This window comes from Scomber japonicus, chromosome 11, assembly GCF_027409825.1.
Source record: "Scomber japonicus isolate fScoJap1 chromosome 11, fScoJap1.pri, whole genome shotgun sequence".
NCBI classification, from domain to species: Eukaryota; Metazoa; Chordata; class Actinopteri; order Scombriformes; family Scombridae; genus Scomber; species Scomber japonicus.
This window is the reverse complement of record NC_070588.1, coordinates 32,960,334-32,978,880: the sequence shown is the minus strand read 5'-3', so window position 1 is coordinate 32,978,880 and position 18,547 is coordinate 32,960,334. Positions and strand designations below refer to the sequence as shown.

The 18,547-nt window shown below is 38.6% G+C and overlaps 1 protein-coding gene across 1 annotated transcript; it reads right to left on the bottom strand.

Moving 5' to 3' along the window:
• Positions 1-322: 322 nt before the first annotated feature.
• On the bottom strand, positions 323-10,496 carry esd (esterase D/formylglutathione hydrolase). The gene is made up of 9 exons (XM_053328078.1): positions 10,413-10,496; positions 9,124-9,197; positions 8,892-8,980; positions 8,302-8,400; positions 6,143-6,267; positions 5,944-6,063; positions 3,680-3,778; positions 1,923-2,090; positions 323-602 (listed from the first exon to the last, which is right to left on the bottom strand). The coding sequence occupies exons 2-9, from the start codon at positions 9,189-9,191 to the stop codon at positions 522-524; spliced, it is 849 nt and encodes a 282-aa protein (XP_053184053.1). The 5' UTR covers positions 9,192-9,197; positions 10,413-10,496; the 3' UTR covers positions 323-521.
• Between the last annotated feature and the right edge of the window lie 8,051 nt (positions 10,497-18,547).

The following is an 18,547-nucleotide window of genomic DNA, read 5'->3' as shown; positions in this document are numbered from 1 at the left end:
TAAGCCATCCTGAGTCCACAGAACGTCGCACTGGAGCCAATTCATCATGTGTCACTGTTCAATGCACACAACTCATTTAAAACATCAGATTTTTATACAAATTAAACAAATCAAATGTGATGTTAATGTTTAGAGCTGCTGGTTGGTGGATTGTTACTGTAGGACAGTCAGACCATTTCTATCTAGCTTCATCTTAAGTCAAGCTAGATAATGAAATCTGAAGTTTTCTCATCATCCATCTCTCTGTAACATAGCTAATGAGCTCATTTCCAAAAGTCAGAGAATGATTAACACAGCAGCAATGAAAACAAACAGCAACATGAATAATGAATGCTTTTATTGTGAACATTACAGCTGACACTGATCACTGACAACTTATCAAAATCCACATGATGATCATCTGAACACTGTCCACTGAACCATCATACAGATACTTCAAACACTAAGTGCTGTTTAGACTGAAGGAACAGATGTGAGGTGACAGTGAACAGGACAGGAGCGTGCTCTGTGGGGGGGGGGGTTCAGGCATTGAGGTACTTGGCATGATGCTTGATGTGGTCGTTCATGAAGGAGTAGATGAAGAAGTAGCTGTGGTCGTAACCCTGCAAGCACCAAACAACAACAAGATCAGAGAACAACAGCAAACACTCAACACACTGATCCTCTACTAATGAAGACTGAACATGAATCAACTAAATGAATAACTGATGAACATTTTCCAGTTTCTCTTACTGAGGATTTGCTGAGTGTGTGTTTAATGTGACTGTTGGTCAGACAAAACAACAGAACTCTCTGAATATGAAACATCTGCAGTGATTCAGGATGTTTGCTCAATAACAGGATGCAGGATGGATTCATATTTACAACATGTTTCTGTCCACATCTGTTTTCTCTAGTGTCCATGACAGAAATGTATCAGGCACAGCTGCACAAGTTGAATAGTTAAACCTACAGCTACTATACAGTCTACAGTCATGTATACATTTATTTATGGGCAAACTAATAAGTTACCATGAAGATATTTTTCCATCTTCATCCAAATACACTTCAGTTTTCATTTCTACAATACTGATGCCTGATATACTGATATGTCCACACAGATCAAGAACAAGTGATGAGGGACAAAATCTCAAATCTCACAGTTCTCCAGTTCACATTCTATGTTAAAAAAAAAAAAATCATCCTTAACTTAACATGATGCTTTAAACATTTAGCTAGCTTCTTTGTGTGCTAACCTTTCTGACTAGAAAACACTACGAGAGAAACAGTAACTGGAAGATACTCATTATGAGTTAACTCATTCAGAGAGCTAAAGAATCTCTCTCTATATCATATATATATATATATATATATATATATATATATATATATAAATGTGTATATGAGAAAGATATCTGAAAACTGTCAAGCTGTCTTTTAAACTATCTGGATTCAAACCTCTGTCACTGCATAACCTGCAGCTGGATGTTAATCTGAGCTCTTCAGTTCATAAACAGACATTAAACCAAAGCAGACAAACAGCTGATCAGATCCTGTGTGTGACCACATGGTGGCACTGTGTGTCCAGCTCAGAGACCATTTACACACAAAATACAGTAAAAACCTGACACTTCCCACAGCTGCAGTTTGACACGCACGCACGCACACGCACACGCACACGCACACACACACACACACACACACACACACACACACACACACACACACACACACACACACACACACAGACAGATTATTCATATTTTATTCATATTAAAAAAACTATTCATTCCACATATCAACAGATCACAGAGCAGTTAACATGATGCAGTCAGGATGGAGGAAACATTTCACTCAACTGATGAGGAACACCAGAGCTTTTATTTTGGCAGCTACTGTGAGAGCTATGGCTGCTTTAATTTTGACAGAGTACAGGAACTGACCGGCTGCAGTCTGAAGACGACAGGGATTTTCTTCTCGGAGCAGACGGCGATCAGGTTGTCAGGCAGCAGCTGGCTGGCTGACAGGAACTGGTCATCACGGCCCTGATCAATGAGGATGTCCAGCTGAGGACCGGAGTACGCTGCCGCCAGCACGGTGGCATCGTATGCCTGAAAGAGACCAGCAGGAAGTGATGTCATCCTTTTACAACAAGTTTCTAACAAGTTTAGATGTGCTCCTCAGTTTGACAGTTTTACACATTTTATTTCCTATTAACTGCCTATAAACTTCACTACCTGCTGCTTCTACACACACACACACACACACACACACACACACACACACACACACACACACACACACACACACACACACACACACACACACACACACACACACACACACACACACACACACACACACACACACACACACACACACACACACTTCATCCCTGTCTATAAATGCAGTAGGCAGACAGGAGCCACTGATGAGACTCTGGTGGTGATCTGGTTGTGAAAGTTCATGTGTGTAACCATGGAGACAGGTCTGGTTGTATTGTCCAGCTTGTCATGTTTCAGCAGTAATATGTAACATGTAACAGACACATCTGGCTGCAGCTGTCACTGGAACTATGTTAAATAGTGAGAACTGCTGACAAAGCATTAACTACCAGAGTGTTTGACCATTTACGTTCGTCACACTGTGCTTTGTTCTCACATTGCTGATTATTGATAGCTAAACAAAATGTTTCTAACTATTTGGACTAAAATGATCAAAACCAAAATGTGACTCAATGTACCCTTAAATACTGTTCAGGGTCAAATTTGATCCATGTTTACATGTGAGAGCTGTAAAAACAATATAACATTTTTCTTTTAGCTGGACTTTTTCCTAATGTGCCCCACAATTTAAAATCATTGAAATAAAATGCATCTTTATATTTTATCTTTGTGCATCTGATTCATATTTTCTATATGCAAATCTACAAGTTTCACAAATAATCCAAAAATCAGCATTCAAACATATTGTATTCATCTTATTCTATAAAATGTTCTGCTGGACAATAAAACAGTGATGGTGAATGTTCTTTTTTTCCATAAGATGAATCAAACATGTATTAATGAATGATGGTGAATTGATGAATGTGAATTGGTGTACGGGGCGGCTGTGGCTCCGGAGGTAGAGCAGCCGTCCTTCAATTGGAAGATTGGTGGTTCGATTCCCTGCTCCTCCAGTCCACATGACATTGTGTCCTTGGGCAAGACACTTAACCCCACAATTGCTCCCGTTTCTGCGCCAACAGTGTATGAATGGTTAAATTCCCCTGATGAGCAGGTTGGCACCCTGTCATCAGTGTATGAATGTGTGTGAATGGGTGAATGACGTGATGTAAAGCACTTCGAGTGGTCGCACAGACTAGAATGAGACTAATTATGAGTCAGAATATGAACAGTATGTAAGGATCAACTTTAGTTTAGTTAGTTTCTGATGATTCAACAAAAAATAAATATCACAGGAGACAAAACCAATGTGCAGACTGAGCCACAGTTCACACAATAATATTCTAATAACAGGTCATTTTACTGTGAAGGTTCTTCTCAGTGAGGAAGTGATGTGTACAAACTGCTGGATTTCTGATTTCACTCATCTCAACTTGAATCAAAGTGCAGCGATGTGGATTCATCCTGCTGCCACGTTCCACATCATCATCATCATCATCATCATCATCATCATGAGCAGTCTGAGGGACTCTTACCTCCCATGTGGACCTGTCAGAGCCCAAGTATCCTGAGAAGGCCTTCTGTCCCCAGGGACACTGGATGGGGTTACAGATGGGGGCAAACGCAGACACAGCCTGCAGAACACACACACACACACACACACACACACACACACACACACACACACACACACACACACACACACACACACACACACACACACACACACACACACACACACCATCGTCATCATAGAGCTGCTGAGTCAGCACAACCACACTTTCTACTGACAGAAGGTGAAGAGAGATGGAGTTGAAGTTGATTGGCTGTATTGAAGGAAGTGGTTTGAAATGAGTGTTATTATGGCTGCTTGTTCAGAGGAAGCACACAGACTGCAGAGCACAGAATGTTTTATTCTAACTGACAACTGCTGCTTGTTACTGAAGGAAGGATGAGCAGAGCAGTGACAGTGATGTTCCACATATTATTCATTTCACTGATGAAAAATAACTAATGATAGTATCAAAAAAAGCACAAGACCAAACAAGGAATGACTTTTGTTGTGATTTGGCGCTATATAAATAAAGATTGATTGATTGATTGCATTTATTGTTCATTGTCAAAACTAATGCAGCAAGCAGAGTTGTAAAAATAAAACTGACATTTTTAGAACTAAGATTAGCAAAGAATGCTGGAGAGAAAATGAAGATATTTGAAAGAGAAGTTGACTTTGCAGATGTTGACTCAAGACAACTCAACATCTGCAACTGTCAATGAAACAAACTGTGTGGAGAAATAAAGTTTCATCTTAAAAGTACAATATGAACAATACTGCAAATATAGATTACATGTTTGTATCTGCAAGGTCTGCAAGGCTCATAACACACTACTGTAAGACTGTATAAGCAGTGTGTTGCCATGACCACGAGGACGTCTACCCTCAGTGGTCCAAAGAGCCCAAAGCCCAGCTCCTGTGAGCTGCCAGCCCCCGTCACTGTAGATACAGTTCAGTTGTAGTTGGTGTAGTGGAGAGAGAGAGATGAATGGAGTCAGCTGTGTGAAGGCTTTCCACCTGGAGTTCTGTCAGTCTGCTCATGTTTCTGGACTTAGCAGCTGTTCAGTCCACACCTGCATTGGGTACGCTACAATGTAGCTGCCCTTCTGTAGGACTCTGTCACCATGTCTAAGCTGAAGACCATGCCATGATCACTGCCCATCAGCTGTTGTGGCCAAATGATCAATTATCACTCCCGCCAAACAAATGGGCAGGAAGTGACGTCTCACAGCAGACAACCAATAACCCGCATAGCTGCAGTCTCTCAGGTTTACCAATCAGCTCTGCACAAACAATAGGACTGAAAGGAAAGAATAAAAAGCCCAAACCTATCCATAACAATAGAGTCATGGATCTAACTCCTGTCTGTGCTGCACACTGGGTTTATATCATCTGCTTTTAATTAACATTAGGGATCTCCTTATATTCATAATCAGTGTTGGAGGTAATGGGTTACTAAGTAACACGTTAGAGTACTACATTACTCCACCATGACCACCACCTTTACTATTTTTTTGTCAGGCAGGCAGCTGCTACATGCTACTGTTATATCACTGCACACGTGTACGGCAGCTCAGAAGGGACAACATTCAATTAGAGGAAATATTCACATTATTTAGAATGAGTGGGAGGAAATACGAGCAGGAACATTCCAGTAACATGTAAGTGTGTGTGTTGGTGTGTAGCAGTGATGTAGATGTGTTTAAAAGCCTGGATGTAGTTTATAACGTGTATGTGAGCTTATGTTTGAGAAGCCACTTTAGTCCAATAAAGACTGTAAATAGAACATTGTGTGTATCATTCCTGCTATTAGTGTAAAGATTGACAGATGATGGGTCAGACTTGGCTGTGTGATGATAGTACACTCATTCTATTTAAAGGAGGTCTGGACTAAAACAATAACCAGTTACTGTTCTCACAAGGTAATGCTGGAATGGAACTAGTTACTTTTTAATGGCAGTAACTTTGTCATGTAATTAGTTACTTTTAAAAGTGACGTTCCCCAACACTGCTCATAATAAACACTGATACATTTCCTTTATGAAAGCCCCACACAATATGACCTGAGGTTAGAGAGGTGAAGACAAGGAGGAAGCTAAGAAACACAGTTACACTGCAGCTCATTTAAAGCTCAACTGTTTTAAAGTCACTGCTGTCAGTAACATCAGCAAAATCATCTGCATCAACAAGGGAACCTGATACCTCCACAGACAACTGTGTGGGATAAGACGTATCATGCAGTACCTTGTATTTCCCAGGGTTCTTCAGGGCACAGATGAGCGCCCCATGGCCCCCCATGGAGTGACCGCTGATGGACATCCTGTCTGGGTCGGTGGGGAAGTTAGCGTTGATCAGTTTGGGGAGCTGAAGAGGGGGGAGGGGGTTACTGATCAGCTGACAGTAATATACAGTGTTGAGTTGTCTTTAAATGAATGAATCTTACCTCCTCAGTGACGTAGGCGTACATGCGGTAGTTGGTCTTCCAGGGCTCCTGGGTAGCATTGACATAGAAACCAGCCCCAGTGCCAAAATCCCAGCTCTCATCCTCCCCTTCAATGTTACAGCCACCTGAGGCATGATGAGAAATAAGAGTTTAAATCACATTCAAATTGGCTCAAAATGACACACTAACCTGGAAGCATATGAGCCTGAACTCTTCTTTAATGAGTCACACAGTAAATAGTGTTGAAGAGAGAACCTTTTTAATGAGTTGTTAAGGACGGCTGTGAGCTCTGAGACACTGTAGTTCACCTCTCTGCACCACACTCAAACATCTCAACTGTCAGGCAGTCTGTCATGAAATTTGGTGATCCTTTAAGCTTTCATCTAGTGTCACCATCAAGTCAATATTTGAATCTATTTGATACTTTATGACCAAATACCTGCAATACTAATGACATCACCATCATCAAGTGTACTAGTATTTAGTAAATGTCAACATACTAACGTGCTAAACTAAGATGAGATGAGTTTGATTGCGGAGGATGAAGAGCATGTGGAGGATGAAGAGGGAGCAGGCACAGCTACGGAGACACAGCACTCAGAGAAAACCGCTCTCAGTGCTATGAGGTCCCTTTTGGGGGATGTTTATCGCCAAAATGCTGGCCCAGTTGGTACTTTGGATATTGGAACTGTGCTACTGAAAGAAATGCAGTTGTACGAGACTGAGACCCCAATACCCATCGACAGCAACCCATTGTCGTGGTGGAAGATGTCAAGAGCCAAGTACCCCCATCTTGCCCAGCTGGCACGGCACTACTTGAGCATCCCCCGGGACCTCAGTTAGAGCAGAAAGGGTTTTTTCCACGGCTGGGATGATAGTAAATAAAAAACGCTCTACACTAGACCCTGGAAACGTGGATCACCTGGTGTTTTTGGCTTTAGAAATAAAAAGCTTGTTTGTGATGTTTGAAATGTTAAAGCCTATTATTATACTGTTACTACTACCGCCATAAGTGGCGCACTTTGAGTTATTTTCATATGCAATTATTTCACCAAGTTTTAATAGGTTTACTACTCTGAGAAGATATCTTTCAAATGTGAAGGATAAGAAGCCAGGGATGTGTGGGGAAGTTTTTGTTTTTGGGCAAAGTTGCCAACAAAGCGCATGTGAACAGATAAGCTGTGTAAATTATGCAGTCTTTGCTTAATTCATTGTTGGAAGCTGGGAGGAAAAATGAGATGACTGTGTTGTTCAAAATGCTCATTAAAATTCACAATTTAACGTGATTCATTTCGTGCATGAGCTTAATTATTATTTACTTAGTAAGAAAAATATCACCTGACTTTTGGTATAAAATGTTTATTGGTTATATCGGAACACCCTCTACTGGCCAAAACGTATAACAACCCCATGCCCTACACTGTATAGGTAACCTACATAGTAATAGATAATAATAATAGGCTACATTTTAACATTAAAAATTTGAAAAATTTGTTCGAAAAGCCCACATTGTTCAAGAGAGATTTAGTTGTTTATAGCGTGTTTGTATGGAGAACTTATTTGTCCCACGTTATCGAATGTGTCTCAGTTTTACTGACATTCCTGAATGCACCACCTGGGTGCATGCTTCTGCTCCCTTAGTGTTTTCCTTTCTTCCATGCGGTCAAGAGCAGACGGTTTTCCTTCACATCATTTTCCTGTTTTCCTGCTGTGTGTAAATGAGAAGTGGTGAGTGTGATTATTAGGTGATGTTTAATGATTATTACATTATTGTTTGTACAACTAATATTAAGCTAGTACAGTGTTAAGCTAGTTTACTGTTTATATGACAGTAAATGATTGTTTATTTGTTTGTATTATTGTTGCAGACCACAGCTAAATAAATGAAGGATACATCTATCTGACCGTCTCTGTGTTCTCTTACCGGGACACATTATCCCTACCTTGCCGCTCTTATCCAACCAGTTTCCTGGAGAACTCATATCTCCTTTTTAAATATTATTCGAATTTAAAAAAAAATAAGGAATGAAATTTGAATGGGATAGAAAAGGAAGGTTGACAGCACTCTTGGACAGTAACTCGCGGGGAGGGCTTTTCACCTGCCTGAACAGTTCAATATTTTACTGAGTGCCATTTCGTGTGTGTGTGTGTGTTCATACGTGGGCTGGTGTCTGGAGCGATGATGATGATGCCGTGCTCTGCAGCAGCGAGCTGAGCGCCAGCCTTGGTGATGAAGTTCTGCTCTGTGCAGGTGAGACCTGCAGAGAAACACACAGTGAACATCAGCAGACAGAACAGCTGATGATGACCTGATGAGTCTGTGCTGCTTAAACACTGAGGAGAGGACAACTCAGGATGATGCAACCCCCTCACGTGCTTACATGCTCCAAGTTTTTGGGGGGCTCTTTCATACCGTCAGCCATCAGACTGTACAACACCACAGGTCCCAGTAGCTCCCACTCCCACTAATAAGGTTGAGGCTGTCCTTACTGTTGTATATTGTAGATTTATATAATTTCACATTATTTTACATGGAGATTATTTATTGTATATAGTATTTTATTGTGAATACTGACATATGAACTAACACATTGTTAGTTTTCATGAGATTTGCAGAGTTAAGTAGTTGAATTAGACAATTTTTATCCTTAAGAACAGAATTTGAATCTGTGAGTTGAGAATAACTTCTTCCTTCCTCTAATTCATGCACTCTCTCATACACCTGTGAATGTGCAGCTCTGACACTCACCAGAGAGCCAGTACATGACGGGACATTTGTCGGTCTCAGCCTTGGGAGGCAGGTAGACTGCAAACTTCATCTTACACTTCAGCTCAGAGCTACACGGAGGAAACACAAACACATACACATGTGTGAGTCTGTAGCTTCTTTTCCAAACATCCCAACACTCTTAACTGTTAAAATCTGTTCAATGTGCTGAAGTTAAACCCACATACTCAAAAAGGTTAAGCCAAGATCTTACCTGTCATGTTCAAAAACCTTCTGGAATCCACCTGCACACTTGTTTGAGGACACTTGTGTGAGAGCCATGATGATCTGTAGAAGAAGAGCAGCACAGTGAGGATGACACACTGCAGGCATCACTACTGAAACTCACACTGTATGAATGGATGCTGTCTCTACTGATTTTATGTAGTTTACAGTTACTTATCTTATGACAAACACTTTAAAAAGACGCACAATGTGTTTTCACAATTTTTAAAATACAGATGATAAACTCAAAAAATGCTATGTTATTTTTTGTCAGAGGCGAATTTGTAAACTTCTATTAAAACAAACAAATGTGCCGACACAATTAGATATGAGTATATTAAGCACATGTCTGTTATTTTGAGGGCTAAGGTAGTACTGCAGCAACAATGCATGGATGTTGTTTTGAGTGTTTTGATCATTTTGGGGACGGACCTGTAAAACCATTGAATAATAACCTACAAATAATATATAATATATAATAACTTCACTATAATAAACAATCTATAAAACAGATTAACTGTTTTTATTTATTTATTTTTTAAATGAATGCAATGCTTCTGTACATACTAACCAGCAGTCATTATTAACTAACAGGAAATAAACACTGTTATCAATCAGCTCTGTGGTTAATGAACAGTGACCTGTCGTTAACCGACCCAAGGTTACTATATAAGATAAGATTGTTTTACTATTATTGGATAAAATGTTAATTGACTTAAAAATGCAACGTAGACACAATATTACTGTATATAGACAGATGGTAAATGCAAGGTTTCTACACGGTTCATAAAGTACGACTTTAATAACTCACACTTTACACTTCCTATTTAATCTGACCTTATCGACACTCCTACCTACTATCTTAAGACCCTCCCAGTTTCACTGTACAACTCCTCTATTAGAGTAACGGTAACTTAAACATTAACATGAGTGCTGCGACCACAGTGAAGCACGTACTAAATCCCCTGTCAATGCAAATGGAATCATCATTCGTATGCCGAATTGCCAAAAACGTTATTCCAAACTTTAAATATGTTGTATGTGTAAAGCCAAAGTTGTATTTAGCATATGGCCAAAGGAAATATAAAAACGGTCAGATTTTAAATGGAGTTTGGTGCACAGTGTCCCACGTCAGGGGCGTGCAGGGATATATATATAATAAATTAGCTCATGTAACTGTTATTTATCGTTAGCTGCAGTTTGTGGGTGCCTGCTTGAAGTTAAAATAATGTATACGTTGTGGGTAATAAATGAAATGGATAAGTCTTCAGGACATACCTTAACAAAGCTCAGTAATGTGTTGCTAGAGTCACAGCTAACTTCCCCGCCGGTGCAGACCAGAGCAAAGTCCAACAACGTCAAAGTAAACGCGATGACGTAACGGAAACCTCCCCTACACAGCTTACGTCGCAGACGTAATGAAACTGAACTTCAACTGTATTTAACAAAGTGTATTACAGGCCCTCAGAGGAGGGTCTTTATTTATTAACATGTATTTACAATCTAGAAAAGCTTCCTGTGGAACGTTTTCATAAGCAGTTAATCTCACGCTGGTCTTTGGTATATAAACATATTTCCCCCCTCAGAAATACATCTGGAATAATCAAGATACATTTCAAATGGAAATCATTGTTTTAAAGAAATTGCTTGATAATGGAATGGTATACTTTTTTGTTTGCTTGTCTCAAATAAGGTGTGTGAGGTATCTTTAAAATATTGCACAAGTGTTATCCAGTTTATTCAGTATTGTGTGTAATGTGTAACGCTAACACTTACCTACTGACAGAGGTGGACAGAGTACACAACTTCACTACTTGAGTAAAGGTACAGATACTCATTGTCAAATATTACTCCAATACAAGTAAAAGTAGCTTAGTCAAAATATTACTTGTGTAAAAGTACTAAAGTATTTGCTTAAACAATTACTTAAGTAAAAGTATTTAAAAAACAAGTAGTTTTATTGTCATTATACAATACACTGATGTGATTCTGCTTCAGACATGTTTATAGCTCAAAAATAAATACATAAAGTCAAGAAGCCTCAGAACACAGTTACATTTCAACACACCTAACCCCTACCTTGGACTCTTTGATATGAATTGTATAAAAAACATGAACAGAAAGTCAACTTAATCATTCAACTGCACTGCAACAGTTGCCATATGTTTAAACCGTTTAAAAATGGCAACTATGATACTAAAGCACATACAATTATGTTTAAAATGTTCATCTGCAATTTAACAAACATTAAGCTAGCTAACGTTAGCAGCTACTTTACCACGACATACTTTTTCAGGTTGGAAGACGAGTTTTTGTAGGCTGTGATATAATTTGTTCGAGGTAAGCTCAACAAACAAAAACTGAAACAAATCAGTTTTTGTGACAAAAATCTCAAACATGGGTTTGAGATAAGGCCACGGGTGCTCAGTGGGAGTTTCTCCAGTTTGTTCCTCCATTTCTTCATATGGCATGACGTAGTACAGGTATGGCAATACGACAAAGACAAACCATACGCCAATCAGCAGAAACAGTTTATTTTCTCAGAATTTTGCAAAAAAAATAAAAAAAATCTGACGTGAGCTCAAAAGTAGCGAGTAACGAGAGCATCAATAGAAATGTAGTGGAGTAAAAAGTACAATATTTGTCCTTCAAATGTAGTGGAGTGAAAGTAAAAGTATCCCCCAAAAATAATACTCAAGTAAAGTACAGATACTCAAAAACTGTACTTAAGTACAGTACTCAAGTAAATTTACTTTGTTACTGTCCACCACTACCTACTGACACCTGCACATTTGCAAAACAGAAACCCAACATTGCTGTCATCATGTCCTACACACAAAACCGCACTGAAAACTACAACTTTGTTTAATTTTAATTTTAATTTTATTTAGTCTGTTCATGTTTTATTTTTCATGTCTTTACATTGCCTTGGGTAACCTGTTGTAAGTTACATTTTGTAAATAAAGTAGCCAATAAAAAAAAAGGAAGAAACGTCTGAGATGTAAGGTAGACGTGCAGCCTCTAGATGGCGTAATACCTCAATAGATGGCGGTGGTTTGTCACAATAAAACAACAGGTTTTCATTTTTTGTTTATTTATTCACATTTTAAACAAACGTGCAGATTCTGTACGAACGGTTACTCTGAATGTAAGTTTGTAAGAAATAGGATAGGATAGGATTTTACATTCAGTATTTTAATACAGTTTAACACAATAGAAAACAAAAAATGACTGAAGCATAAACAATTTAATGCATGAATATATATATATATATATATATCATCCATTTTGGTAATAGACATAATTAAATCAATGTCAATCTAATTTTATTTCTACATTCCCATCCATCAACTTTAAGATACTTCTCTATTTCTAATTTTACATTTATTCATTCATTCATTCACCTATTTATTTATTTCTACATTTCTTCATGCCTTTATTTCTGTATTTGTGTCAGTGTGATCTTTCAGTGCGTGGTCCCAATCTGAATGTAAAGGAGGATTCAATTTCTTATGTTCTTTATTTATGTGGTAATTAGATGTAGACAACTGTAAATGCACTAAGCAATATATTTAACAATTATTTTGTCATGATTCATTCATTCAGTATTTTTTATTTTTCAATTAAATGTCTCGAGCAGAGAGAAGAGCCTCTCTGCTCAGTCTCTGCTCTCCTGTGATCTCCTCTCCTCTGTCTCTCTCTGCTTCCTTCATGAGCTTTCTCTCAAGTGCCTCTGGCTTTCCTCCTCCTCCTCCTCCTCCTCCTCCTCCTCCTCCTCCTCCTGTACTTATCCCTGGTTTGACCATCATAGCAGTTAACAACAACAACAGCAGCAGCAAAACACATTTTCAGCTAAAGTGAGCTTACTAACTTGCATGATTAAATCAAATATGATTTCAGTGTACTTTTCAGAATTGTCCCAATCACATAGAGAAAACACAGACAGTGGATGCAGGACTGAAGCAGAAGCTGCAGAACATCCACCAACCCTTCCTGAGATGAATATCATGATCTCAGTCTACACACAGTGTGATGGTGTGTGTGCTGGTGTGTTAATGGGAGCATCTGCTTGTTTAGTAGTTTCATACAGAAGCATCCAGAGATCAGACTGTGGCTGCTGGATATTACTGTAATCCTTCACACGTCCCCTCTGTAAATTAAAGTGTTGTAGAATTATGAGTATAACCTACAGTTCGGGGAGCGCATGGTAGCACTGAATCTGGACATAAATTATTTACAGCAGTTTACTTCAAATTATCCACAGTGTTCACCACATCAACCAAAAGTATCATAATCTATGAGAAGTATACTGGCCTTGTATTACACTGACTTTAATGATGTTAGTGCACATTCTATGCAGACAATTAGATGTGTAGTATGAAGTTACAGCATCAGCTTTACTCTTTACACTCTTTGTAAGATATAAAATGGGTATTTTTTTAAGATTTTAAGACGAAGCCACACAAAAGTCTAGCGTAGAAAACCTTCCAGATAATGTTGTCAGGTGTGAAATATGTGGAGCAGAGTTGAGCTATGGTGGTTTCACATGGACCTGACGCTAATCACCAAAATAGTACATCAACATCTGGAACTAAAGTCTCAGAGAGAAAAGTCTCTCACTACTAACATGATTGTAAAGGAAATGCTCAGCATTGTTTATGATAGTGTAACCTACCTGTTGGAAAAAAGAACACAACTGTTACTAGAGGTATGAGGAGGAAAGTGTTAAAAATATGAGAAATATGTTTAAAAAACATGTTCCTTCACTGAGAATTATTTTTATTTAATTCATACATTTATTAATTAATACATAACTACATTCTTTATTTTATTCTTCGTTTTATTTATCATTTCATTTGATCCCAGAGGTCTTTTTGATTTAGTAGGTGGTCCTGTGGAGGAAAAAACTTTTAAAATTGATTTCATTGGTTCATTTCAGTTTAGCTGAGCCGCTATTGGTTGAAGCAACGTATGTCCCGCCCCTTCACGTAAGCTACGCTGCGTGTGGTGTGTGAAAATACACACACGGAGCAGCAAGACGATTGAGAGATACAGAGGTTTTGGAGTGAGAAACTTGTAAAAATACAACTCATATTGGAAGAAAAGGAAATTGTGTGTGCAGATAAAAGTTCAGTGAACCACTGAAGCGACCCTGGGAACATTTGTATTTGTTTATTATTTTCTTGTCTCGGTGAGTCCTACTTGTATTAGCTTGAATTAGCTTAGCCTCGCGCTAGTTTAGCTACCAAGCGGGAGCGTAAAGTTACAATGTTATGGTATTTTCTAATGATAGCTAAGGAAAACAGGAATATGTGTGTAAAATGAGTATGTGTGTATGAGTATATATGTATGTTTACATTGTAAGAATAGTGAAAGACACCATTTAGCTGAGTTTTATGGGTTATAAAGCTACAAATTCTGCATATTACCGCGCCATGGCGTGTATAGGGACTCAGTATTGTGATGAGAAATTCGTTACATTTTCTTGCTTATCTTGATTCAATCTGAGTGATTAGTGATTAACTGTGAGTGGTTTTATAATCATTTACATTTTTGTTTCACTATAAAACAGTGAAGTTGACATTTCATGTGTATATTTCATGTAATATTGCAATGCAGCAGTTATCTTTTACCAAGTTAACAGTGAGAAGTCCATTATACATTGATATTGACAAAATTAAACTGTACAGTTAAGAACAAGTTAGAATAGATTTATATCAGCCCTGTTATGTTATACAGGCTGGGTTTTTTGGATACCCTGAGATTCTGGACCCTGGATGTTGGAGCGATTCTCTCCCTGACCAGGGGGATGGCGAGCCACCCGTGTGAGCATCTGGATTGAGGAGGGGCCTTTTCCATTCTTCATTCTCTGTCCTGCCAGAGTGGTAGGGTTGTGGGGAAGGACTTCCACGAACAATTGAAATTGACTATTTTCATTTTGGGGAAAACATTTTATTTTCTTTGGTTTAGGGTGCACCCTGTTAAAAAAAAAAGACATTTCAAACAAGAACAGAAACTACTGCCGGCAGCATTTGTAAATTGTTATTTTCTTATGTGTGCTTAATACAATGTTAATACAGTGTTAAAACTTACCTGTGTGTCCTCTTACTCATTGCGGTGTCCAATTTCCTCTTATTACTTGCCCTACTTACCTGTCACGTGGGTTACAATAGGGAGAAAAAAATCCAGGTCTTTAAGCCTCTAAAATGTATTCTTTTAATGAATGTGTTAGTGTAAAGAAATGAAGGCTGATTATCATTTAAATGAATACAAGTTTGTGCAGTTAAAGCTTGTTGTTTGTTATCAATATAAAAAGTTATTTTTGATGCATTTAGCCCCTGTGAATGTCAGCATGCAGCAAATATTTGGTTATTAATGGGTTATACCCTAACCTAACCCTAACCCAGTTAGTCGACCATGAAAAAAATGGGCTCATCTCTGGAAGTCAAATGTCCAATATGCCATATAGCCCTCATATTAACATTTCCTATCCACGTTAGTAAGGCAAGGCAAGGCAGTTTCATTTGTATAGCGCATTTCATACACAATGGCAACTCAATGTGCTTTACATAAAACAGAAAAACATGTAATTTGAGAAACTTAAAACATACAATTAACCCCCCCCCCCCCATAATTAAAACAAAGTACAGAAAAATAGAAAGACATAAATATAATGATTGCAGAATAAAATAATAAATTAGCTTTAAAATCGTAGTATCTGAATTTAATATCTGAACTTTTAAAAAAAGATGGTCCACTCTGTGTTCAGTAAAGCAGGTCAACATTGGAATATTAAATGACTGTCCTCTTGTGACTCTCTGATGATGTGTGTCTTTGTTTATCTGCTTGTATATATGTGTGTAAGTCTCTCTGTCAGTCTAGTTTAACACTTCCTGCCTCTCCTTGTCACTCCACATCTCCTCCACTGTGCTCTCCATATTAGCAGTTTTGTCAGCAATCTTCATGCCTCTCACCGTGTCGACGGAGTACAATCTCAACTGTAAATGATTTATTAATACACACACACAGCACACCGACGCTTGTGTCCTGTCTGTCTCTGCAGCTGCTTCCTAAATTAGACCGTTTCAAATCATCCACCACCCCCACCCGACTCCCCCCAGAAAACAGATTAAATTCACTTGGCAACCTCAAATACACTCCCTGCTCCCAACGTGATTATGGTTACGCCTGTAGCCATGTGCCCATGTACGCTGGAGAGATCCCAGCCAAAGCAGAATTTGTCACAGATTCTTGTTTTTCAGCTCATAATATCTAACTAACCTGCACATTAAAGGGACAGTACACGAAATTACAGCTGCAGAGGTCATGATGAGGTGTCCTGTTTTAGGGATTTAGTGGCACAGCTGGAAGATTAAAGAAGGTTTAAAATCTCTGCTGCATCCTAATTTAACATTTAACAACAACTTAATGTGGAAACCTTTCACAGTGTTTTGTACAATTTCATGAAGATATGTGATGTGACATGGCATATATACATAAAAAGACTGTATGAAGAGACAAAAGTGTGCTGAGCTGTGTGATTGTGTGTCATGTTCCACATCTGGAACACTAAGAACACCTGTAGATTCTACTTATGAGAGCAGCCTCTCCCTGCAGCAGTAGGGTCAAATTCCTGAGCTGATTCAGGACAGTTGTGATGAACTCATGAGCATCCTGAACACAGAGACACACACAAGATTTGATTCACAGAAGAGGAACTATCAGGAGGAGCTGAAACAACACAAACTATCAAAGCAGCCGGCTCACTTTCTGCTTTTTTAACCCTGAGATTCCTGAGCATTCCAACATCCGACCAACTTAGCAGCTGTCCCAGTTTGCAGCTTTGTCACTCAGCTAAGCTCGTGAAAATGCATCAACCCGTTCAACATCATATTAGAGATACAAAGAAAGTTTAACTCAGTTTTGAGAAGGTTCACACACACACAAAAAGGAAAATGTAGCTCAGTGTTGTCAGTAAGCTAGCCTTAGCTTTGGTCTGAGACAGCAGGCCGTGTTTTCAGTGTGAAAGACAACACTCCTTATTTGGAAGTTCCTGGCTCCAAATATAAAAGACTGACTAAGCAGCAACTCTGGGCTTCAAACCAGCTCCAGTGCAAACCAACAGGTGACATCACATTTCATTACATCCAGCTTTATGCTCACAAGCCCTGATAAAAGCTTCCATTTAAATATTGATTTATGTGTTACATTTTAGTTTCACCACAAAGACTGCTTGCTCCCAAGCTTAAAAACCGTGTAAAGTGAATTCAAACATTTTCTTCTTAACACATTAAATAGGTCATAAATGTATTTATAAAAAAAAGGTGTAAAAAGCATTTCAACCATTTAGATTTGAATTGTGAAGCCAAGCTTCACAAACTGTGTTTCAACATTTCGGTGTTCTGGATTCAGCACACACTACTACTACTACAGTCTACAGTTAACCAGTTAGCCGCCGAGTTAGCCGCTGAGTTAGCAGCAGAATGCTCTCAGACGCAGCGTCCATGTTTCTGGTAGAGGTGGTGACTGACAGGTGACACTTGGTAGGGGGCAGCGTTTGGTAGCAGAGAAAGAGGCTGATTTTTACACAACTTTGAAGCCTGATTTCATATATTTGGTGATTTTTTTAATCATTCAAATTTGGCAGGGTGGTTAACAACACACTTTGCTGTGGTATGTCAAACTCAGATAACATATTTATTCTTACTTTACACTGACTTTAAAATCTCTATCATCAAGTCACTGTTCTACTTAAACACATTATAACATCAGTCAGTATTGTACACCCCATGATTCTGTGTTCAGCAGTGAAATCATCATATGTTTCTCATCAGTAATGCTGATCTATATCTACTATAAATGCCTCCCCACAGGTGTCTCTGGGGAGAACATTAGAATACTTCAAAAGGAAAGCATAAATGGTGTGAGCTCCATGTGGCTCTCATAGGTCATCTCAGTCCCCATGCTATTTCCTGCCTCATTGCCTTTCAGCATATCCCTGCTGTCCTTTCCGTTATCATGTATATTTCTCATGCTCATGCTCTGGCCTTACAAAAGAATACAAATACATCATATTATAAAGCTAGCTGGGGGAAACAGGTGTTATTCCAAAAATCTTACAAAGTAAAAGTGATAGAAGGTATTATTAATCCAAATTCATATTCAGGAAGGTATTATGATTCATTTGAATAGAAAATGAATTTGGATCAGTGTGAGTGGATATTCTTACTCAGGTTCAAATTTGATGATTTGGAAATGGCTAAATAACATGTGTAATAGTCAATAAAAACATGTTGAGTGTCCCTGAATGAGTTATTTTCACAAAAAAATATTTATGTTTATAATTTTTTGTGCTCCACAATTACAAAACATAGCTATGAGCAGAGCTGGGGATCACAGCTGTACACAAAGTC

What these genes read in the sequence shown, in the direction of transcription:
- esd (XM_053328078.1), bottom strand. Translation starts at nt 9,191, where the DNA reads ATGGCTCTCACACAAGTGTCCTCAAACAAGTGTGCAGGTGGATTCCAG. An exon ending in AAGGTTTTTGAACATGACAG is followed by an intron (nt 8,981 to 9,123) that starts GTAAGATCTTGG and finishes TCCTCCGTGTAG; the next exon opens with CTCTGAGCTGAAGTGTAAGA. An exon ending in ACGCCTACGTCACTGAGGAG is followed by an intron (nt 6,064 to 6,142) that starts GTAAGATTCATT and finishes CCCCCTCTTCAG; the next exon opens with CTCCCCAAACTGATCAACGC.